At 37.3% G+C, this 25,768-nt stretch overlaps 1 protein-coding gene across 1 annotated transcript in view; it reads right to left on the bottom strand.

Moving 5' to 3' along the window:
• The window catches only part of xpr1a (xenotropic and polytropic retrovirus receptor 1a), a 75,170-nt gene continuing 49,402 nt past the window's right edge, over positions 1-25,768 (bottom strand). The window contains exons 4-15 of the mRNA XM_056378862.1: positions 22,964-23,184; positions 22,506-22,655; positions 22,339-22,422; positions 21,310-21,391; positions 20,903-21,090; positions 20,362-20,541; positions 17,855-18,023; positions 16,418-16,618; positions 5,274-5,440; positions 5,010-5,149; positions 4,546-4,770; positions 1-4,023 (exon numbers count right to left, since the gene is read on the bottom strand). Coding sequence (XP_056234837.1) covers positions 3,966-4,023; positions 4,546-4,770; positions 5,010-5,149; positions 5,274-5,440; positions 16,418-16,618; positions 17,855-18,023; positions 20,362-20,541; positions 20,903-21,090; positions 21,310-21,391; positions 22,339-22,422; positions 22,506-22,655; positions 22,964-23,184 — 1,865 coding nt within the window. The 3' untranslated portion in view covers positions 1-3,965. The remainder of the gene's footprint in view (positions 4,024-4,545; positions 4,771-5,009; positions 5,150-5,273; positions 5,441-16,417; positions 16,619-17,854; positions 18,024-20,361; positions 20,542-20,902; positions 21,091-21,309; positions 21,392-22,338; positions 22,423-22,505; positions 22,656-22,963; positions 23,185-25,768) is intronic.

Genomic DNA, 25,768 nt, shown 5'->3' with positions numbered 1-25,768 from the left:
TTGAGTTTTAAAAATAATCGTGGTTTATAAAACCCAGATATGACAGGATCACCAAAGTGTATACAGAAATACAAATACCATCAGGAAAACCATCATAGAACAGTGTTATACACTCGACATGTACAAACTACTCTGTAAAAGGGACTCGGGATGGATGGTTCAGAATGTAAGACATTTTCCTTTCTTTATGTCTCTTAAAATCACATTTAGCCACAATGTATTTTCTTCTATTATCTTTTTTCTGTATCTTATTAAAGTGGAACATCCATCTACCAAACTACAGGTACTATCACGTTCAGCTAGATTAGAGAGAGGGTACGAACAACATCGAGAGAGCGGGGGAGAGAGGAGAGGGGGAGGATGCACACACTTCAAGCACTTTAACATCATGGGGGTTACAGCAAGCAGTGGAAACAAAAATCAGCTATGGTTTTCACCCATGAACAAAATGGGATGTCAGGGCTTATCGCTATCATCATCTCATTGAACACGAACTGTACAAAATAACCCTGTTTTTGTTTTTGTCAGCGGCTTCCACATACCGAACATCTGAGAACAGACTCTGGTCACTAAGACAGGTTTTCTCACAGAGAAGCATCTCAAAGTGCTTCCAGCGAGCAAATAGAAGATCCTAGATCTGTTTTTAAGATAAGCAGATCTGGGATCAGTTTAACAGTATCTTCTTATGGTGTGGGTCCTTTCTGGACTGGGGTCTGTTCCTGCGCCCAACTACAGTACGTCAAATTGCTTCTGTCTGCAGGGCAGTTTACAACAACAGATGTAACGTCCACAATATTTTCATGCTCATTCACAAATGTACAAACAGGATTACAGCTTCAGGACACAGGAATCTGCCCCCTCGTCCCCAACTCCTCCATGAGCCCTGGATGTAAACCCCCCCCCCCCCCCCCCCGGAGATGACGTAGCCTTGAAATATGAAGGAATCACCTACAAGATACAACCAATCACATTCTCCGTTTTTTTTCCTATGTTGATATAAACACATTTTCAACAGATTTACACATGAAAGAGTGCAGGATTGTGAAGGGTCGACAAAAAGCTCCTCATCACCTAGAAAATACTGCTTGTCTTAGAGCAAAAATGGCAACGTATGAAATCATTCATTGTTACAGTGGCTACAATGATAATATACACATCATGTCAAATAAATTAAGATCTATGTACAATGTAAAATAAAAGCAGCATGCAGGCAAGAAACCAGAGCCTTTTTACAAAACTATCTGCTGTAGTGTTGTGCTCTCTGACACGAGAGAGAGAGGCGATGTGTGCGTGTGTGTGCATGTGTGTGTCATGTTTTATGTCTGTATACAGTTATGACATGTGTCCGGTGTATTGAAATAGACAGGGAAGCTACCCATCTTCTAAACTTGAATAGATACAACATTTTAGTCTCTAGCTTTCCGGTTCACATTTAGCTCATTACACACAGACAAACTTTTCAGTCTTTTAGCCGCTACAGGAAAAAAACAAACAAAAAACACACAAATAGAAGTAGCAGAAACAGGACTTTTCTGTAACACATTTGTCTTGCAGCTCTCTGGGCTCTGTCTCATGACTGGCTGATGGAGATTCAGTGTAGCCTCAGGGAGGAAGAGCAGAGCAGGAAGAGAAAGTGAAACACACACACACACACACCAGCGTTAAAGTTAGCATTGTTTTGCTGAAATCCAGGGGGCCATTTAAGAGCAGCAGCAACACACTTTAAATTTTCTAACAGAGAGCTCTTCAAGTCTGAGCTGGTGGTTTGAGAATAAGACGGAAGGGCAAACAGTGGATGTCATGCACAGCACATTTTTCTGGTTGTTACTAACTTTCCTTATCTAAAATGAGTTGATTACATTAGAACAAATTCACACTTTAAATCATTAAAAAAAAGTGCTAAAATTACTGAGCATTATTGAACATTAGAGTCAAACAAACATGGATCTGGTGACGGATGAATGTGGTGAAACCTGACTCTCAATGACCTCATGCAGTGCTGCCAGATCTGACGGCCACCAACTACCCTTATCATCATAAAAGCAGTTTTTATATTTCAGATGTTGAAAGCCTGACAGTTCATTTGGGGGAAATCTGCCTAAATGTTACAAAAAGTAGCTCAAATCACCACGAAGGGCCCCAAACCATTTTTACCTGCACAGTTACTTAAAAAGGAGATCACTTTGGTGGAAAACCGCCCAATCTGGCAACACTGATCTTTTGTCAGAGACAACATCTAGCAGTGCCCCACAATGCACCTGTACTGCCGGTGGTTCTCAAACATTTTCTTTCGCGCATCAGAATACACTTGTTTGATTATTGGACCTTCAGATTCATTCAGTTTCAAAAGCGCTCCGTGTTTCACCCCTTGTTCCCGCTCCCCGTTTGAGAACCACCGGCATATACACACAGGACTTTGACTCTCATCATTCTAGTATACACAAACAGTGACAGTAATACTAGTAACTCTATTCATATTACTGGGATTTCCAACAAGACAGAACCTACCTGCTAAAACAGCCCAATAAAACATGTACTTTTGTGAAAGAGAAGAAAAACACTCCACTCTTTTAAATCAGCCTTTGGCTCTGTTACCTTTGACTCTCTCAGGCAGGTTGAATGTACAAAGCTACTCTACACACAGACACATTCATAAAAACAAGCTTTGGTAGTTAATGCAAAGAATAGCAATGCACATACAACAGGCAGGCTAGCAGGGCACTTTAAGATGACATGACACGATACATGTGATGTTTCACAAGTCCTTTTTGCACTAATTGGAGGTTGGGGATCTAATCGAGGTCTAACAATGAGCTTATTAAAAACATGGCACAAGTCTAACCAAGAAAAACATTCCAAACATTATAAAATACATTAACAATCATCGTGTGGATGCTTTAACTAGTCTCACTAGTATAAACAACACATGTAGAAGTACTGAACAACTACAATAGAGTAATAATGCACATCAAAGTATATTAAATATATTACAAAGCAACTTCACAGACTAGAAATGTTTGAATCAAAACATCCCTTTTGTGTACAAGTAGGTTTTTTCATGTTTTGTGTATTAAATGCACTTTTCCTGCAAGTGCCTCCAGGGTTGTGATTGTACACTGACGTTATTACAACTCAACAAAAAAAAGAGAAGAAATTAAAAAGGTGGAGTATAAAAAGAATCAACAAGTTGAAACCAGTTGATTTGTTTTGATATGCTGTGATGTGTGTAGAGTCCTTCCTCAGATTTCTATTGATTGATAGTTAGTCTTTTGATTGGCTTTATCTTCTCCCTGTTGATCCTAGTGTAGTTAAAAAGGCATGTAAACAGTCGTGTGTAGCCTATCTATGCAGCTTCTCCTACATAAAACCAGAAAAAACAAAGGAAAATCTAAAGAAACAAAAATATCTCAAAGTAAACAACACATACTAAAAAGTCCTTAAAGAAGAAGAGGATATCCAAGGGCAGTATGGTCTGTGTTTCCAGTTATGTGCAGGTTTCCCATGACATCTGTCCATCTGTCTGTCTCTGTGGCATTAGCGCTCTCCTCAACTGTAGCAATAATACACTATGTTTGTGCTTCAGCAGGTTTATCTGTCTGTGTGTGTGTTTCTACATTACAGTGTGTGTGTTTCTATACTTATAAAGACCAAATATACTCACAAGGAAGTAAAGATGAGGTAAATTCTCCAAAGTGAGGGCAGACTGACAGTCCTCGCGGATTTAAAGGTTTACACTGAGGGTTAGGGTTACTACACAGAAAGAACTACAGGGCAGACGGGTTGAGGTTGGACGTTAGAGAATGAGGTCCATATAAGTATAGTATGTCTGTGTGTGAATGTGTGAGTGTGTGTGCGTGTTTGTGTGTTTGTGTGTGTTAGTTTGTGTGTGTGTGTGTGTGTCTGTGTGTTTGTGTGTGTTTGTGTGTGTGTGTGTGTGTGTGTGTGTACGTGCTGACGTTGTGGACTCAGCTGAAGGCCTCATCATCCGTGTCTTCAATAAGTACCTTTGTGTCCTTTTTCGATCTAGAAAAAAAGGATTTAGACAAAGTGATATATTATCTGGCAACATTTTTATTATGATTTTAACAGTTTCACTAAATCATTAATATTTTCATCTTGAACAACTTTTTAACTTTTGTGCTTCCTGAAAAAAAAATCAGCAAACAATTTCAGTTGTTCACGTGTTCAATTTTCTAGCTTCTTTAGTTTTATTTTCTAATATTTTTTAAGTCAGACACTGAGTGCCTGTCTCCATTTTGATAAATGGATATATATCATAATCCAGGGTTTAAGTCTAACATATTGTAATTTATACAAATCCAAAAGTACTGATAGTTATTTAGCATTTTGTATGCAGGGTTCAAATAGAAAGTATGTGTTAATATAGTAGCGCCTTTTTGTGATGTCAAATTTCTTCCAGAACATTGTTTTGTTGATATTATACAATTTATTTTTGTCTACAGTTGTTTGTAATCTTTTCTGGTCTTCAGTCTTTTTAAATACAAACTAAAATAGAAATGTGTGTGTCTCTGTGTTTTTCCTTACTGCGAGGAGGACAGTAGGGGGCGTCGGAGCGACAGGCTGTAGGACCTCTTCCAGGTCTTTTTGCCCGAGCGGTTCCGGACACCGTCCTCCTGGTCCATCATCTGCTCCAGCAGCGTCTGGTCGTCAGCATTGAGCGGCGCCACCGAAATATCCCTCACCGCACGGAACTCACCACAGTTATTCAGGTGCTCGTTCTCCAGACGGAAGAAGTTCCACACAAAACGTCTGCAAAGAGGAAGGAGAAGAGGGGAAACAAGGGGGGGATTTGTATTAGAGGTCACTGTTGGTGCTTTTGGGATTGTCATGCTTGAAGCAACAGCAGTTTAATGTCTTGAGAAATATGTCTTATCATCTGTTAACATCTTGATAGCCAGTTATTTTTGAGTTGTACAATTTCCTCATCCTGTAGAACACCACAAGTGAGTGTCAGTATGTGTGGTACAAAAAGTAAGCATGAGACCCACCTGAAGACCTCGAGAGGAGCCAGCACGGTGGCTATGATGTCGCCCACAGAGTGGATCTTGGTCATTGTGGTCAGAGAAATCTGAATTGTCCAGGCAAAACGCAGGATCACATCTTCTATTATGGCACAGTAGTAGTAGGCCTGAAAGAGGAGACTGGATTAGGTAACTCTGTGTGTGTATGTGAGAGAGAGAGAGAGAGAGAGAGAGAGAGAGAGAGAGAGAGACAGAGAGAGAGAGATGCATGGGACTTCTATCAGACTCTACCTTGTGGGGGTAAACTATTTCTTCTCTGAGGAAGGTGTTTTCTCCAGCTCCGCGGTCAAACAGACCCCAGTCCATACGCAGATCCCAGATCAGTGTGTACAGGGAGCTGATGGTCGAGAAGACTATCAGCAGGTAGAAGAACATGTCAGCGTCTGTATGTCCTTGTTCTGAAATAAACACACAAACACAACTGATGTCAGATGACAGCCATGCATTCAATCATTTTCTCTGAGTTAGTTTATTAGACCTGACATCAGTACAACTTTTCCATTAATACTTTGACCACTAGAGGGAGTCCTCCTGTCAAGAATACACTAGCAGTGGCTCATTGCAGTCTTATGTACAACTATTACATTAAGAGTTGAATTCCCACTTACATTAATACATTTTCTATCAAACACAGGACGACAACATTAAATTACACACTATGTTGTATCTTATTCACTTATTGAGCAAGTAGCTGCACTGGGAAGTAGAGCTTTAGGGGCTAAACTAAAGCAATAAAACTTGGAACAGTAGTTTCATTTGTTTGGCATTATGAAGGGAATCTATATTGGAGGAGAAGCTATTGCTATGGTTACATACAGACACTGAAATAAAGTGTTCAGTACAGAAGCTGTGCAGTTCTGTAATGTTGATCCAACCTAATTTCTGTGTTCCAATAAAAAGACATTTGTTTGTGTGTTCATTATTCAGAGATATTGAGAACATTAGTGTACTAAACTGTGTGCTTTTCATACTAAATGTGCATGTATGTGTTGTTGTTTTTTTTTATTAAGTGGTTATGTCAGAAAAATGCCCATCAACTGTGATGGGCATTTTTCAGAGTCTTCGGTAATTGGTCTGGTTTTGACATCATTAGACTGTTCAATGTAACACCCTGTTTGCCACACCTCATCATAAGCAGACTTAATCATTTGATGACATAAAATTTCAGCAGCAGATCATGACTAGTGCACGTTGGCTGTAATGATAAAAATAATTATTTGTTGACCTGCCCTCAGCTGATGAGTATTCAACAAGCTTTAAGTTAGTTTACATTTGTTTAATATAATGCCAAATATTATGCCAAAGTGTCTCATCATTCGTGCTCAGCAGTGCCTGTGTGTCTATGCAGGATCACTGTGGACATGATTTGCTTGTTCCTCACGCAATATAAATCACCACCCAGTGGCTTAACACAGTGAGTCAGACAGACACGGACAGAAGCCACCAGACAGAGACTGGCCTCACTCCCATTTGTCATAGTCACTGATTCTTCCTGCTATCAGCCAACGAGACGCCGGGGAGCAGAGCGGGGGACATTTCTAAGAGAGAATTACTGCTGCTGCTCTGTTAACTGCTGCATCCAATGTGCTGTTTGCTTCCTCAGCTGAGCGATGGGATGGAAGTAGTCCCTGCGGCCACACTGAGATTTCCCAGCTGGAGATTAAACTTAGTCCTGGACAATAGACTTTTCACTGGAGAATATCCACTGATGTGATTTCCTCAGCGTGTAAAGTGTTGCAGTATTTAACCCTTCAGTTTCTGTGAAGGCTGATGTTTTTTCCACCAGGCTGGTTAACCACTGGGCCATTAAAAGGTTAAGCATGGTGACATACACATTGACTGGATGCTCAGTAAAGGCCAACGCTGGTCACCGGCTCCTGTCACACACACTAAATCGCTAGTAGTCTGTCTCACACACATACACACAGTTGCTATTGTTTTCCAGAGGCACCCAAAAGATTAAATGTTATTAAAGACAGAGCACTTTCACAGGTTCATTTTATGCAGCAAGGCCCACTTCCCACAAGAACAATCATTCCCTGCGATTAGAGGCATTTCTCATCTGTTTTTGAGGCAACCAAATCCATCAACAAGATAATTAACAATCCTGCACCTGGAGACCACTCAGTCAGACTGTACATTACAGTGTACATTTACTCAGGAACTTAGGTAAGTTTTGTGGTAATTGTAGTCTACTTGATTATTGACATTTTCTGATATTTAATATTCATAGTATTGTAAAGCATAAAAAAATCATAAAAACATCATAGTATAGTAAGGCATAAAAAATCATAAAAAATAGTCATAATATAGTAAGGCATAAAAAGTCATAAAAATGTCTTAGTATAGTAAGTCATAAAAAGTCATAGTATTGCAAGCCATAAAAAGTCATAAAAACATCATAGTATAATAAGGCATAAAAAGTCATAGTATAGTAAGGCATAAAAAGTCATAAAAATGTCATAGCATAGTAAGGCATAAAAAGTCATAAAAATGTCATAGCATAGTAAGGCATAAAAAGTCATAGTATTGCAAGGCACAAAAAGTCATTAAAAAAACATAAAAAAGTCATAGTATAGTAAGGCATAAAAAGTCATACTTTTGCAAAGCATAAAAAGTCATAAAAACATCATAGTATAGTAAGGCATAAAAAGTCATAGTATAGTAAGGCATAAAAAGTCATAAAAATGTCATAGTATAGTAAGGCATAAAAAGTCATAAAAACATCATAGTATATTAAGGCATAAAAAGTCATAAAAAGCCATAGTATTGTAAAGCATAAAAAAATCATAAAAACATCATAGTATAGTAAGCCATAAAAGGTCATAAAAACATCATAGTATAGTAAGGCATAAAAAGTCATCGTATAGTAAGGCATAAAAAGTCATAAAAACATCATAGTATAGTAAGGCATAAAAAGTCATAGTATTGCAAGGCACAAAAAGTCATTAAAAAAAACATTAAAAAGTCATAGTATTGTAAGGCAAAAAAAGTCAAAAAATCATAAAAAAGTCATAGTATAGCAAGGCATAAAAACATCATAGTATAGTAAGGCATAAAAATCATAAAAATGTCATAGTATAGTAAGGCATAAAAAGTCATACTTTTGCAAGGCATAAAAAGTCATAAAAACATCATAGTATAGCAAGGCATAAAAAATCATAAAAAAGTCATAGTATAGCAAGGCATAAAAAATCATAAAAAAGTCATAGTATAGTAAGGCATAAAAAGTCATAGTATAGTATGGCATAAAAGGTCATAAAAACATCATAGTATAGTAAGGCATGAGAAGTCTTAAAAATTGTCATAGTATAGTAAGGCATAAAAAGTCATAGTATTGCAAGGCATAAAAAGTCATAAAAACATCATAGTATAGTAAGGCATAAAAAGTCATAAAAATGTCATAGTATAGTAAGGCATAAAAAGTCATAGTATTGCAAGGCACAAAAAGTCATAAAAAAAAAACATTAAAAAGTCATAGTATTGTAAGGCAAAAAAAGTCAAAAAATCATAAAAAAGTCATAGTATAGCAAGGCATAAAAAGTCATAGTATAGTAAGGCATAAAAGGTCATAAAAACATCATAGTATAGTAAGGCATAACAAATCATAAAAATGTCATAGTATAGTAAGGCATAACAAGTCATACTTTTGCAAGGCATAAAAAGTCATAAAAACATCATAGTATAGCAAGGCATAAAAAATCATAAAAAAGTCATAGTATAGCAAGGCATAGAAAATCATAAAATCTTTTTTTTTTTTTTTTTTTTTAAAACATCATAGTATAGTAAGGCATAAAAAGTCATAGTATAGTAAGGCATAAAAAGTCATAAAAATGTCATAGTATAGTAAGGCATAAAAAGTCATAGTATTGCAAGGCACAAAAAGTCATTAAAAAAAACCATTAAAAAGTCATAGTATTGTAAGGCAAAAAAAGTCAAAAAATCATAAAAAAGTCATAGTATAGTAAGGCATAAAAGGTCATAAAAACATCATTGTATAGTAAGGCATAAAAAATCATAAAAATGTCATAGTATAGTAAGGCATAAAAAGTCATACTTTTGCAAGGCATAAAAAGTCATAAAAACATCATAGTATAGCAAGGCATAAAAAATCATAAAAAAGTCATAGTATAGCAAGGCATAAAAAAATCATAAAAAAGTCATAGTACAGTAAGGCATAAAAAGTCATAGTATAGTATGGCATAAAAGGTCATAAAAACATCATAGTATAGTAAGGCATGAGAAGTCTTAAAAATTGTCATAGTATAGTAAGGCATGAGAAGTCTTAAAAATTGTCATAGTATAGTAAGGCATAAAAAGTCATAGTATTGCAAGGCATAAAAAGTCATAAAAACATCATAGTATATTAAGGCATAAAAAGTCATAAAAAATAGTCATAGTAAAATGAAGCATAAAAAGTCATAGTATAGTAAGGCATAAAAAGTCATAAAAATGTCATAGTATAGTAAGGCATAAAAAGTCATACTTTTGCAAGGCATAAAAAGTCATAAAAACATCATAGTATAGTAAGCCATAAAAAGTCATAAAAACATCATAGTATAGTAAGGCATAAAAACTTCATAGTATAGTAAGGCATAAAAAGTCATAAAAACATCATAGTAAAATGAAGCATAAAAAGTCATAAAAATGTCATTGTATAGTAAGGCATAAAAAGTCATAAAAACATCATAGTATATTAAGGCATAAAAAGTCATAAAAAGCCATAGTATTGTAAAGAATAAAAAAATCATAAAAACATCATAGTATAGCAAGGCATAAAAAATCATAAAAAAGTCATAGTATAGCAAGGCATAAAAAATCATAAAAAAGTCATAGTACAGTAAGGCATAAAAAGTCATAGTATAGTATGGCATAAAAGGTCATAAAAACATCATAGTATAGTAAGGCATGAGAAGTCTTAAAAATTGTCATAGTATAGTAAGGCATAAAAAGTCAGTATTGCAAGGCATAAAAAGTCATAAAAACATCATAGTATATTAAGGCATAAAAAGTCATAAAAAAGCCATAGTATTGTAAAGCATAAAAAAAATCATAAAAACATCATAGTATAGTAAGGCATAAAAAATCATAAAAAATAGTCATAGTATAGTAAGGCATAAAAAGTCATAAAAATGTCATAGTATAGTAAGGCATAAAAAGTCATACTTTTGCAAGGCATAAAAAGTCATAAAAACATCATAGTATAGTAAGCCATAAAAAGTCATAAAAACATCATAGTATAGTAAGGCATAAAAACTTCATAGTATAGTAAGGCATAAAAAGTCATAAAAACATCATAGTAAAATGAAGCATAAAAAGTCATAAAAATGTCATTGTATAGTAAGGCATAAAAAGTCATAAAAACATCATAGTATATTAAGGCATAAAAAGTCATAAAAAGCCATAGTATTGTAAAGAATAAAAAAATCATAAAAACATCATAGTATAGTAAGGCATAAAAAGTCATAAAAAAGTCATAGTATTGTAAAGCATAAAAAAATCATAAAAACATCATAGTATAGTAAGGCATAAAAAGTCATAAAAAATAGTCATAGTATAGTAAGGCATAAAAAGTCATAAAAATGTCATAGTATAGTAAGGCATAAAAAGTCATACTTTTGCAAGGCATAAAAAGTCATAAAAACATCATGGTATAGTAAGCCATAAAAAGTCATAAAAACATCATAGTATAGTAAGGCATAAAAACTTCATAGTATAGTAAGGCATAAAAAGTCATAAAAACATCATAGTAAAATGAAGCATAAAAAGTCATAAAAATGTCATTGTATAGTAAGGCATAAAAAGTCATAAAAACATCATAGTATATTAAGGCATAAAAAGTCATAAAAAGCCATAGTATTGTAAAGAATAAAAAAATCATAAAAACATCATAGTATAGTAAGCCATAAAAGGTCATAAAAACATCATAGTATGGTAAGGCATAAAAAGTCATAAAAATGTCATAGTATAGTAAGGCATAAAAAGTCATAGTATTGCAAGGCATAAAAAGTCATAAAAACATCATAGTATATTAAGGCATAAAAAGTCATAAAAACATCATCGTATATAAGGCATAAAAAGTCATAAAAAAGTCATAGTATTGTAAAGCATAAAAAAATCATAAAAACATCATAGTATAGTAAGGCATAAAAAATCATAAAAAAATAGTCATAGTATAGTAAGGCATAAAAAGTCATAAAAAAGCCATAGTATTGTAAAGCATAAAAAAATCATAAAAACATCATAGTATAGTAAGGCATAAAAAATCATAAAAAAATAGTCATAGTATAGTAAGGCATAAAAAGTCATAAAAAAGCCATAGTATTGTAAAGCATAAAAAAATCATAAAAACACCATAGTATAGTAAGGCATAAAAAAATCATAAAAAATGTCATAGTATAGTAAGGCATAAAAAGTCATAAAAACATCATAGTATAGTAAGCCATAAAAAGTCATAAAAACATCATAGTATAGTAAGGCATTAAAAGTCATAGTATAGTAAGGCATAAAAAGTCATAGTATGGTAAGGCATAAAAAGTCATAAAAAAGCCATAGTATTGCAAGGCATAAGAAATCATAAAAAATGTCATAGTATAGTAAGGCATAAAAAGTCATAAAAACATCATAGTATAGTAAGGCATAAAAAGTCATAAAAACATCATAGTATAGTAAGGCATTAAAAGTCATAGTATAGTAAGGCATAAAAAGTCATAAAAATTACATAGTATAGTAAGGCATAAAAAGTCATAGTATTGCAAGGCACAAAAGTCATTAAAAAAACATAAAAAAGTCATAGTATTGTGAGGCATAAAAAGTCATAGTATTGTAAGGCATAAAAAGTCAAAAAATCATAAATAAGTCATAGTATAGTAAGGCATAAAAAGTCATAGTATAGTAAGGCATAAAAGGTCATAAAAACATCATAGTATAGTAAGGCATGAGAAGTCATAAAAATGTCATAGTATAGTAAGGCATAAAAAGTCATAGTATTGCAAGGCATAAAAAGTCATAAAAACATCAGAGTATATTAAGGCATAAAAAGTCATAAAAAAGCCATAGTATTGTAAAGCATAAAAAAATCATAAAAACATCATAGTATAGTAAGGCATAAAAAATCATAAAAAATAGTCATAGTATAGTAAGGCATAAAAAGTCATAAAAATGTCATAGTATAGTAAGGCATAAAAAGTCATAGTTTTGCAAGGCATAAAAAGTCATAAAAACATCATAGTATAGTAAGGCATGAAAAGACATAAAAATGTCATAGTATATTAAGGCATAAAAAGTCATAAAAACATCATAGTATAGTAAGGCATAAAAAATTATAAAAACATCTTAGTATAGTAAGGCATGAAAAGTCATAAAAATGTCATAGTATAGTAAGGCATAAAAAAAATCATAAAAACATCTTAGTATAGTAAGGCATGAAAAGTCATAAAAAGTCATAGTATAGTAAGGCATAAAAACTTCATAGTATAGTAAGGCATAAAAAGTCATAAAGTCATAGTATAGTAAGGCATAAAAATATCATAGTATAGTAAGGAAATATACATATTTCTATTAGCTATACATGTATGTTAATAGTTGTTGTTCCAATTTCTAACAGGTTTCATATGTAATTTTATATATATATATATATATATATATATATAATATATATATATTTATATATGTATATATATGTCATATATAAGCTATACTTTAAATACATATATGATTTTACTTCATATGTACATATATTTCATATATGGAAATTCAACACATGTATATATATATATATTACATTTGCATGTGGGCATTCCTGAATGTAAATTCAGATCCTATATGTTAATAAACCGTTTGGTTGACAGCATTAAAAACCCAATCTCTTTGTTTTGGAGGGGTGGTTGGGTTGTTGTGTCCGTACCAATGTTGAAAACCTATGCCCTTGGAGAGGAATAATTTATTTTTTTACTCCATTACATATACCTACAAACTGAAGTTACTAGTTGCTTTTCACCTTAAGATTTTCCATTACAAAAAATATGATGTGCTGTCATAGTGTATTGTTACAAACCTTTTTGGCTTGTGACCCCTCACAGAAAAGCAGTGTCTAACTGGGGACCTCTGTCTATGAGTTGTTACCAGCAGAGCTAAATTTGTGTACAAGAACTACTTAGTTTGGAAACCACTGGACTGAACTACTGACCCGTATATAAAGTATTTAAAACTCCACTGTGACAAACTACAACAGTAACATGCTAATAATGTCCAGAGATATTGTTCACATGCACAGAGGATACACCTTCATCAGATGGTTAGTTCAGCCTGTGCCTTACTCCTGATGTGAACATATCTGCTATGGCAGGAGTCGGTTTGGCCTTAGCAGGGGTGAATGAGAGTTCAAGCAGGCAGAGAGAGAGATTTGACTAAGAGCAGACTCTTTTATCTTCATTGGTTAACGTGTGTGTTTGACTGAGGGTGTGTCAGTATGTGTGTGTCTGTGTGTGTTGCAATTTCTCTCCTGATAATGAATGAGGGGTCAGTACATGAAATGAAGTTATAAAAGCTGTCAGCTCTAGACTCATCTTTATTCCAGCAGAGTCCGGCAGACATGTGTTCAGCCCCGGGCTGGTAATTACACATTTCTCCTTCTCCCTCTCCCTCTCCTCTCCTCTCCATTATATGTGTTACTCTCTCTCCATCTAACCATTCATTTTTACTTACCAGTACTAAATTTACTGATCCTTCACTGCAGCTTGACTCGATTCATGTCCACCCCTTGGCACCACAGTCAGCCTCTCACAGAGACCAGCAGGACAAATTCCTCTTTGGTCAGGGCTATTGCAGCTGGAGATTTTGCTGTTGATGCCACAGATGGGGGGGTGTCTTTGTAACCATTTTGTGCAATGACTTGACAAACGCGCCTCTGCGGTTTTCCTCATTCGTGATCTCTCACTTTGTAATTTACCCTGTGTGTTTTGTTATTTTCCCCTCCAACTAATTTTTCTCTGTCTGTCAGATGTGTGCTTTATTCTTGCAACATCCTGTTCCCCTGCCTTTGCTTGTACATGAGATAAATCCCAGGGACTTAAATCAGCATTAGGACTGTAACTCCCCTGCATCTAAAACTGCAATAAGTCTCAAGCCACTGTACATAAAGTAGAGCCCGTATTGATCCTGAGTAAAGATTCTGCTTCATTGTTGCACTGTATCTTATTGGGTTTGGGAATTCTGCCTAAACCAGGAAATTCTACTTCATCTCTCTGGTTACAGGCCTCTGAGAATCTGCTGAGATTAGTTTCATAACAGTGTCCAATCAGTTTTTCATAGCACTGAACTGAATGTTTCTCTGAGGGGAGAAATCTATTACATTTGCTGCACCACATCAAAAATGATTCGACCTCAAATCCTAGGTCGACACAATGCAGCTGAAAAAAAGTTTGGGACTTCCTTTTCCCAAACTGCATCGCAGTTTGACCTATATATGCCAAAGAGGAGGCAGTGGCTCCTAATTCAACAGATTTAGATCTGCAAATGGAAGTGCTAGACACTGAATACTACTCAGTCCTCCAAAAGTAAGCCCATGATTCATTTGTTGCATTTATGGTTTAAGTATTTTGCTTTCCCGGAGCTAAATGTGGGCTGTTCCAGGAACAAATGAGGTGGAGAGGCGATGAGGTCACACAGTAGCCCTGAGGGCTGTGATCGGGTTAGCAATGAAGGTGACACATCCACATACAGACACTGGGAGCTCTGCCAGTTACTGATTGACAATCCAGCCACCTTTTACAGCTGGACCCAGTGGTGTGAACACGACACCAGCCGGCTGTCTTCTATGGCAGATGCTGGGAAATGCAGGCAAACTGGGCGTCATCTGTCCTGTGTATACTCGAGACTAGAGCAAGTGTCAGGGGTAAAGGCTTTTTTCATACCTGTACTTTGTACTTTTATTGCCTCGGAGGGTGTTTCTGCACGATTTTCATATCTATGTATACATATATACACATATATATACATACTGTATATATATCCATCTATAGTTGGATGTAGGATATTCTGACATCAGTGCCCGTATTCATTCATCAAAGGCTTTAAAATTTACCAGAACAATAATTTCTCAAGGATATAATTCAAATATCTCTGCAACAGGCAATTTCCTCAACCACCCATCCACAATCCCCATGCGTATGTGTGTGTGTTAGTGTGTGTGCTAGTGTCTGTCCTCCCACCCTCATCCTTCACTTAACCAGTGAGCGATCTCGGTCTCCATTATCATACGGGATGAAAGACAACTTCATACAGAATAACACATGAAGAGAGGCCATTAGTCTACGGGTCTACGGGCTTCAGACCAGAGGAAGAAGGAGGATATGGTTTAATGGACGCCTTTCCTCCAGAGCTGTGGAAGAAAAGACAGGTCTGTCTGTCTGTGTGTCTGTCTGTGTGTCTTCTGGGTTCATTCAATATCAGATCACTGGCGGCCAGCTTAGAAGGCAAGTGTATTGATTTGAATTTATATTGGAAAAGAATAAAGTCAAGCTGGGAAATAACATTTAGCGGTTTCATAGCTGGCATTTTGCTGGGAAAATAAATATATAAACTGGCATCTGAGCAGCTGAAAAAACTGCTTTGAAAGGAGTTGTGTGGACAAATATCTGAGACAGAGAACTGAGACATAAAGGCTGAATGCTGAAGGGATGTTTTTATTGCCTGGGTGCTGTTTCTTTGAACATGAAGTCCTTTGTGATATAGCTTCTGAATCAGAGTAATTGCAGGCTAATTGGGAAGCTGTCAGAGGGAGAGTGACTTGACTTTTAATGGTAACCACTCTCTTATCCCCCCCTTTTTCTTCTTTCACACTTGTTTCTGATAGATCTCAAATGGGAACATTTCTTTCTCTTTCTCTCTATTTTCTTATTTTGCTACTTCTCCTCTCCTCCTGTGCTCAGATTGAATGCCATATTTTGAGAGCAGAACCTTCTTTATCCATGCCAGTGTTTGACAAACCTTTCCCATTTCCATTTCCATTATAAAGCTCTATGCACTGGCAAGGAAACCAAGGCCAAGCTCTAGCATTTGCTCTCAAGGTCACCTCTACTTTCTGAGCAAACACATGACTTAATACAACAGCTCAAAGGTCTGTGTGTTGTTGACATGCTCCTGTAACCCTGCAACACACAGATACTGTTGCTTTAGTTTGCAGATTTTCAGCTTCAGACAGGCTTATTTCTGTCTGATCTAGATTCCTCTGTGATTCAAATCTCACAGCATTGAAACTGACGAAAAATGTCTTACCATGGCTACTCAGCTCACATAAAACCTCCTTCCTAGGGTGAACATGACACATAAAATAGATATCTCAGCATAGATATGTTCATGTGTCTGTGTCCTACCTCTGTGTGTGGCGTAGAGTGCGGCGAAGGTGACGACAAAGAAGGTGGTAGAATATTTCCCAGCATTCACCAGGTGAGGGAAGGCCCTCTTGGTGTCACGGTAACGCCTCAGGCATTGGATGAAGCGGAACCAGGCGGGCAGGCATTGGATGATGGCACGCAGACCGTAAGAGTAGCTGTGGCACATGAAGTCATCAGCGCCTGGGATAGGAAGGAAAAGTAAAGACAATGTTATAATCTCATGCACTTGTTCCCTTTCTCTCCCTGTTATCCACCGATAATGCTCTCCTCTCAGAAAAGCTCATCATTATGAGAGTCACATGGCGACCTCTGTGTGGCCAAACATTTCCCTTCCATTAACTCCATATTAATTGGTTGCATAGAAGCCGAGGTGTCACTGTTGGTGGAGTCGATGGACAGCAATTAAAACCTTGTTCATGTCACATATCAGGAAACTGTCTGGCACACTGTCAACTTAGTCTTTAGTCATGTTTACGACCGAAAGATGTGAGTCTTAATCTCCATATTATGATGTGATGTGGGTGAAGAATAAATAATATGATTACCATCAAACATAAAAACAAATTTGAGGTTTATATTCAAATATCTAGTGTCTATACCCGTAAAGACTACTGTCAATAAAAGAAGGTCTCTGAGAGGCTAAGTGAGCTCTTAACTGTGACACGTTCATACAAGTCTATTCTGCCGTCCAGATGCGTTTTATACTGTTTATTACAACAAAAGGTACTGACCAGCACTAATTGTTGTTCTGGAATATTTAATGTAACAATACAGACAAAATACACATTTTGGCTCCTACAATACCATCTGTCCCCTCTGTAATATTTGCATTTGAGGATTTTTCATCTTTTTTTTTTTTTTTTTTTGTGGTTAAGTGTCACAATTTACTATATGTTTTCCATGTTACCACTTTCCACATGCATCATCTGTCTATATCTCTCTCAGTTGGTAAATTTTCCTGAAATGCTTCTACATTTTTCATTTCAACAAACCCCTGAGAACAGGTGTGAACTTGCATAAAGTTGTTGTTTGTGTATGTATGTAGATACAAGAGAGAACAATTTTCCAGTAAAGAAAAAAATGAAACAATATTTATTCAAGACTACAAATGTTGCAGATAATAAGTCTAGAAAGAATTCAGCTCTTCTTTTTGACCCTTCGAAGCTAACATCTACACCTTATGTTTTTGTGTTTAAAAAAAGTAAAAATGTCGGCACTATTGTGGTTACATTATATTGTTAATGCATGATGAGGTACTATACTTAGAAATCCAAGGTTCATTACTTTTAGATTTTAAACAACAGTGTATTTTCAGTTGATGATTTGTAACAGGGACAGAGGGAAACAACAGACAGAGGTGCAGAGGACATAAAGTTCAAAATTAATGAGATTCTGACCATGGATTTAATATCTCACTTTTAAGGTTGGGCAGTAGGCCTTTGCTGTTGCTCCACTGCAACTCAAAAATGTAGAAGCAGATGAGATACTCCAGGTCCATTAAAACAACCACCAGAGAGTTGAGCTGATCAGCCAGCCAGAAGTCTGCAAACTCCACGCGGTGAAACGGCGCCGTGAACACACGGAACTGGAAACAGAAAAAAGAGAGGAAAGCAGGAAGGTGAAAAAAGGGAATGCAAAGGCAGGCAATTGGCTGGTTTGAGTTAAGACTTAATTTTGTAATAATATTCACTCTAATCTCACTGAGCATAAATTTGAAAACTCAATAAAATTGAGAGGAGTGTATAAAAGCATCTGAAAAATGTTTGGTGCATTTTTGAAAACACCTTGGCTGACCTCTCCGCTACAACATTTACTTCAGATGTTACAGTAAATTCTGATAGTGTGTATATGCTTTCAACACTGAGACTGAATTAATCAACTATTAATTAGTGTGTAATTGTCGCAGTACTTCAGTAGAGAAGTGCAAAGCAGGGAACAACCTCTATTAATGATCAGTGACACACAAAGGGATAAAGCCTCTAGACTACCTTATCAGCACACCACAGGACACCCTAATGAGTCACGCTTTGTGTCCGTGTGCATGTATTTGTTTATTTGTGTGTAACAACACAAGCACATAAAACGACCTGGCAGTGTTTTGTGGCACATGCTGGCTTCTATGGGCATGTTATTTAGGATATGACTTTTGGCAGGAGCTCAGTTATTGACCACGCTTTGTAAAATGATACAACACTGCTCAACTCTTTCCATTTAGCCCCCAGGCCGCATGTGACATTCAGGAGCGACTCTATGCCTCCCTCCGTCTACACTCTCGGCCGCAAAACTTTCTCTCCACTGCAAATGCCAAAGAGTAATGATCTTCCTTTTTTTTTACACACATCAGTTCATTACATATTTCTCTTAACCTGTCAATCAAAGCCTGTATTGATCGAGTGGCCATCTCACCTATATCCGCTCTGTGGACGTCTCAAGGCTAAGCCTACTGCAGTCATGTGATTTGGTTTTCATTTCTTGAGCAAACACTAGTGATCCAGGTGCTAGCTCTGCAGTTTGTCCTATAATTACATTTTTGTCCTCTGTCTGGTGTTAATTGTCAGAGGAAATTAGCACAGTTGGCATGGATACATTTTATAGCACTGCTTGAAAGAAAACGAGATTGTTTGCTCCAATAAAACTACAATTTCCCCTGAAATGTCCTTAACCACTTATTACTTATTCCACATAGCTTTGTGTATGGCAATCATAAAAATCAGCTCATTGCTGTGTAGGTTGTTATGATTGTGCAGGACTATTCCAGACTAAGGCTGATTGAAGGAGGGATGAGGGAGTGTTGATGAGGACTATGGGGAGCTGTGAAGGAAAGGACAAAAATATGAGGTGGGGGTCTGTTGCTGCTGCTGGGGGAGAGACAGCGTAGGAGGGAGGGCTGAAGTGTGAGGAGAAGAGCAGGAGGGATAGAGGAGTTCAGGGCATCAGCATACTGATAGATCTACGCCTGTAATGATTGCACAGTCACAGCCTCCAACCCCCCTGAGTAGAGGCTGCATTCTATTATCCCTCAACCCCCCTGCCCTCTGTCTCACTGCACACACACACACACGCGCACACACGCGCACACACACACACACACACACACACACACACACACACACACCCCTCTATCCTGCAGGCTGGTAGCACTGCTTAGACAAAGAACAGAGTAACATAGGAGGGTTTTGTACACATGAGACAAGATAGATATCTGAACTATCTGAATCGTACATGCATTCCTTCTGAGAGACACGTGCGCACAACCCCCTCCTGTGCCAACAGTATAATATGACAGCAAAATACAGGGCTATAAAAAGGCTAATAGCTCATACAAAGTCATATTTAATTGTTCTCTTTCAGCATCGCTTGTTCGGCGTTTCTTTAGGCTCATAATGCCAAAATAAAAATGAACCTTGGAACCAGCATGAGGAAAAAGACCTCACAAGGTGGATTGTCCCATAGATAATGGGCAGAAAAGTCAAAACAAATATAACTAAAGTCCCTTAAACTTAAGGTAACTACAGTTTCACTTTATCTAGCCTATCTAGACTCAGCATATTCATAGGGCAGATTGAAGGATATTTTGCAAAAAGATAATAAATAAACATATTTCTGTCTTGTTAAAGTTGGGGTAAACTTTTGGTTTTGTGTATATGCGGATCATTTTGTCTTTAATACAAATAATTACAAATTTCCTATTTAATCTCACTCCTACACTCGGTGCTCTGTGCTAATACCATATTCAATCCCCAATCCTTGTTAAAACAGTCCATCTAAAGCATTATTTACTGCTGGCTCAGAGGTGTCAGCATTAGCCTGTGTGTATCCATGAATGGTTTCAGATGCTCTTAATGTGTATGATTAATGGAAACCAAAGTTCAAATGGCATCATCGCAATTCTTTCAGACTGACTAATAAATGAGCAGACTGACCAGCAGCTTGAGGAGCCAGAAGCGTGATTTGTAGTAGCAGGTCTTAAACGGGTTGATGAGGAAAAGCACCATGAAGCCATAAAGGATGAGAGGGTTGATCTGCATAGGGAGGTGGGTGTAGTCTGAGTAGAGACAGGAGAGGATGCTGAGACACCACAACACACCCAGGAAACCAGCAATCTGTAGCACAGAGAGGGGAAACAGAACATACTGGCATTACAAGAAAGCTCTTTTGACACATAATCCCAATTAACAAAGTAATCTGAATAATGCAGTCTAAATTACTTTGTGTTTTGTTTGTATAAATAAAACATTAGGCATGTATTGTTTCTGCTGAATGAAATGTATTTCTTGAATTTGGATTACCCTAATGATTTAACAATCTCATTCATTCTCATTTCATATCTTAAAAATGCATAATTATCAATCTAAAAACAAAGTTGGTTTTCTTCATTACAGAGAATGGGGTAATTTTTCTGAGGACTCAGGGGTCTCATTCAGCAACAGAAATAATTGTTTCCATTTCTTTCTTCATTCTAACCTCAAACAGGTGTTGGTGTGAGAGGTTGTTGCGGGGATTGATCTCAAAGATGAGAACATGGTTGACTCCAGCCTGTCTCCATCCATAAGTGTTAATGCCCAACAGGAAGAGGAACTGGATCAACAGGAAACCGCCCCGATAGATCCGCACAAGAGGCCACACGTTCTCGTAGCGAATGAACACAGCACCTGACAAAACCACAGTGGAGTTTCTCTTTTTGAATATAAACTGAGAACGCTTTGACCGTCTGCTTGATGACAAATCTGAGGGAAAACAACAATGAAAGTCTGCCAGACATGCTCCCTATTAATCGTAAACAATCTACCAGTTATCTTTGACATATTACAAATGTGCAGGACTCAAAAGGATATGAAAAATGCATGAATTCAAATGGTCATGTGACTTACCAGTGAGAACAAAGGAGATGGCAAGAATGATAAAGAAGCCGCAGTAAAGACCCACGCGAAAGGTTGTCCACGCCAAAGCAGGCTGAGCAAGGTGAGGACGAACACAGAAAAACATTAATACAGACACCTGAAAACTGTATATATTAACAAGTTCAAACACACTGTACATGTATATAGAATCCAGTCATTTTCCAACTTCAGATAAAATAAAACTTCATGGGACAATAACCTATACACTGTATCTCTTTAATAAGCTGTGTTGGCTCCTTTCATCTGCTTGAATATATTTATAATACACATGTCTGCAGGGGAAATAAAGAGATCAATAGTCACATAGCACAACTCAAGTCAGACATGACAGTAATTAATGCAGTAATAACGGTAGATATAACATAGGGGGGTAAAGTGCCACTAGCCTGAAAGATATCCTGTCTGTTCAACGATGGAAAGGCACTTATAAAATCAATACTGAAGGCTCTCACGGTTTCTCTCACTTTGTCTCTTCCCATCTTCCTTCCTGTCTCTATACCTCTCATGACAAGCTTCTCACATTTAGTTTTTAACCTGTGTTCACCACCAACAAAAAGCATGATTAGAGTAAGAGAAATGAAAAGATTATACTTGCTGGTATTTTCTCAGGCACAGATGCCAAATTTGTTCACAGGTAATTTAATATTGTGGGGATTTGGGAAATGTCTTATGTGATAATAATATATATATATATATATACATATATATATATATATATATATATATATATATATATATATATATAAACACTTTCATACTTGGACACACATTTATTGTCATTTTGGCGATTTTTTGTTATTTCATTTTAGTTTGCCTCCTTTGAAAATAAATTTATAAAAGCACAAACTGAGGAGGAAAAAAAGGGTTGATATAACTGATCTGATCAACTGATATCCTCTGTGTCTGGAGACATTACTTTGCTTGAGAGGTTAGGATTAATCTTGAGAGGCTCACTAACAGAGATCACTTAGAGGTAACCAGTGTGAGCAGGATTCTGACCTGAGCTGCCCCAAGTGGAGGAACTCTCAACCTCTTCATGGCCCTCTGACGATCTCCTCCCTCCAGCTCTGTGGTGACGAGGGTCTGGACACACAGACATCACCCAATTACTTTCAGTGGTATGGTTTTATGTGTGTTTGTATGTGTGTGTGAGACAGAGCACGCACCTCTGTCTCAGAAATGAGCTGTGTGATCTTCTTGCAGGTGTAGAAAGGTGCCACCTCCACGTGAGCCACACGCCAGTCGGCCCCGCGAGGAGTATCCAGGATCTTGTCATGTTTCTTCAGGATTTTACGGAAACCAGTGAAGTTCAGATTCTGTGGACACCAACAAGAAAATAACCGTCACATATCCATACCAGACAGGAAGACTTGTTCAAAATAAACTGCTGAAGGAGACATTAAGTGCAACACAATACATGTCTATGAACATTGTGATTATTACTCTCAAGACTGCTTCCTTCCTTCCTTGATACATTAACTGAGCATTTCTTTTAGGAAAGTCTTCTCTCTAATTGAAATGAAATTATTTTTGTGTGTTTGTGTGTGTGTGTGTGTGTGTGTGTGTGTGTGTGTGTGTGTGTGTGTGTGCGCGCGCGTGCATGTGTTTGGGTGTGCGCTGAAACCTGGTAGTTCTGGAGCAGGATGAGGCTGAGGTAGAACTCGCTGAAGGCTAGCTTCAGGTCCTTGATGTTGTGGTGTTTGCAGCGCTCCTCCTGCGACAGGTGGAACATCGTCTTGCGTTTGCGCAGGCCGGGCGGTGCGTTGCTCTCGCGCTGAGCATCCAGCGAAGACTGCAGCTCATTCTGCAGCGTGGCAAAACGTCTCTGGGCTTCAGCAAGCTTTTCTACAGAGGGCGAGATGAGAGGTTTTAGGTTTTTGAGGGAAGCATTTTGCATTCTGCAACATAATCAAACATTTTGCATTCTGCAACATAATCAAACATTTTGATATTGCACATAAACACACTTCGGAGCTGTCCAACTGAAGCCTTCTTCCTTTAACCACTGGAGTTCTAAATGACCTTTATAGTCTGACCCAGCTAATTCATGTATTGTTGGTAACGATAACAATTGATAACAAGAGTGATTAAGAGAACAAGATTAAAATAAACTGCATTAATAAGCAGGGTTAATGCTGGTAAACGAACAGTTCCTTTGTGTTTTGGTAGTCTAACCATTATGCCTGAGGGAAGGAGGAAAGAAGACCCTTCACTTTGGCTCTTGTCTGACAAACAGCTGGAAAGAAATGTTAACTCTTCAATTTGACATCAATGATCTTGGTAGAGGACAGGTTTCTGTAACGAGCTGCAGAGAAGGTGGCAGCAAAAAAAAAAAATTTATACACTCCTCTCCCCTCCTCTCCCAGTGTCTGGAAGCAGAAACACGGAGACTATTAGGCTGAGCAACATGTAAATGCTGCACAGTGAGGAACCATTATCTGGGTCAGACATAGGTTAATATACCCACAGCGAGAGACAGAGAGAGAAAGGGAGGGAATCACACAGGGCCTGAGCAGTAACCTGCATTTCATTAACTTCTCCTGCACTTCTTTTCTGACAGAGATTAGCCCTCATTCTCCCACTACTCTTCCTTTTTTTTTTTAACCAATCAGAAGTCATTCCAGGTTCAGTCACTCACTAATGAAGCCCACATCTTTTCTTTCCCCATTGCGTTCTCCTTTGGTAAAGAATGTGTATTTAATGGTTAATTCAAAAGAGTCACACTACTTATTCTCATTTAGTATAATTGTGTGGTTACTTCTTGTTTTATGAAACCTGCAAATCATGTCTGCTCCTACTAGTTCTTTCAGCTGGAGTAGAAACCAATAAAAAAACAGACCTGGAGATTAGGCACGCTGATATTTCCTTGCAGTACTGTATGTGACAGCAGTCTGATAGCAAACCAGATCTGCCTTGGTTTGAAGCTACCTGCCTGCCTGCCTGACAGTCTGGGGAACTGAGGCTCCAGTAGCTGTTGCTCCTCTTTAACTGAGAAAACCAGCAGTGGTGATGTGGAGGGCTCCCCTGGGGACCTGCACACTTTGTTGCTTGAACACACACCCACACACATATTTCCAGATATCACACTACCTGCCTCACAGAAATGCCATGGCTCTACTTTGACATCTAAATATCACTGTTATCCTACTGGACTCATACTGTCTGTCATAACAATGCAGGGATTAAGACCTGACAACAGCAGCAGGAGGCGTGAGAAAGTCAAGACCCTGACTGCCTGTCACAGTAGGTTTAGATTAAATCTGAGAATCTGGGAGTGCAGTGGCACTTAACAGCAGAGGACATGGCTGAACAGTTCATCTGTGTGGGGTTAATGAACCTGAAAGAGACAGGTGTTGGTGGTTGGTGTAGTTTTAATGGAGAACTTTAAAGAGCCCGTTGTTCTTCCTCAGCTTTCAGAAACAGAGAAGATGAAAGGATATTGTGTTGAACTAGCGGGCTGCAAAATAATCTCTTTTTGGTGTGTGTTTAACCCATGATGATGGAAGTGTTGTCCAACAGGCTGGATTTCAGTACAGCACGGCAGAATGGTTTTGAGAGGTCAAGGACCCCTTTCAGAGAGATATGGATGGAAAAAGCTATGTGGAGCCAAGTGTCTTATGTAAAGTCAGCACACAATTTATCTCCATCTCTCCACTTGCGCCTTCTCATAACTGGCTTTTTCAAACCACACACACACACACACACTCAGATAGAGCTGCCTGTTGGACAGAATTCTGTAATTTCTTGTTTCAGCCTCCTGTGTGTGGAGGATAAACAAGACGCCTCAGTGCAGGAAGCAGACACTAATGTTTTGATGCACAACATTTAACAAACCTCACACCTCCCATCTGATGAGGAGGCAATGACTCACTCACTGTAATACTGATGTGATGTGACTGTGCTGTCAACATCATACATCACATGTAGCATTGAATATATTAGAAATAACGACTACATGATTTTGTTCTGTTGTCTTTTTGTTCTTTTATTTATACTTTATTCATATTGACAGAAAATAACATGAGTTGATCCAAAAGGCCCCAAACTATCAGTTATTTACATATCAATATTGCAAAAAAATTGCAATCACACCTTAATCTGCACACACTGATATGTCCTATGCAAATAAGTACATTGTCGCTATGTGCAGTACATTATGGATCAGGATAATGAAGGACTACTTAATAAGACATGGCCTTTGAAGCGAACTTTAATCTTCTGGCATATGTCAGTAATCAAGACTGTTGGAAAAAAAAAAACTCAAGAGGTTCAAAGTTTCCTCAGTCCTTCAGTAAATCAACCTCCTGCTAACAAGGCCTGCAATGATTTATGCCATGTTTCTCTACTGCTGTAGTTATTCATCTGCCAGTAATATGCCATCATTATGAGCTAGAACAATCTTGCCAGTCAGCCTTGGCCCTCTGTTGAC

Source organism: Seriola aureovittata, chromosome 6 (genome assembly GCF_021018895.1).
Source record: "Seriola aureovittata isolate HTS-2021-v1 ecotype China chromosome 6, ASM2101889v1, whole genome shotgun sequence".
In the NCBI taxonomy this organism is placed as follows: domain Eukaryota; kingdom Metazoa; phylum Chordata; class Actinopteri; order Carangiformes; family Carangidae; genus Seriola; species Seriola aureovittata.
Note: the sequence above shows the minus strand (reverse complement) of the source record. Positions and strands in the feature narration are given on the sequence as shown.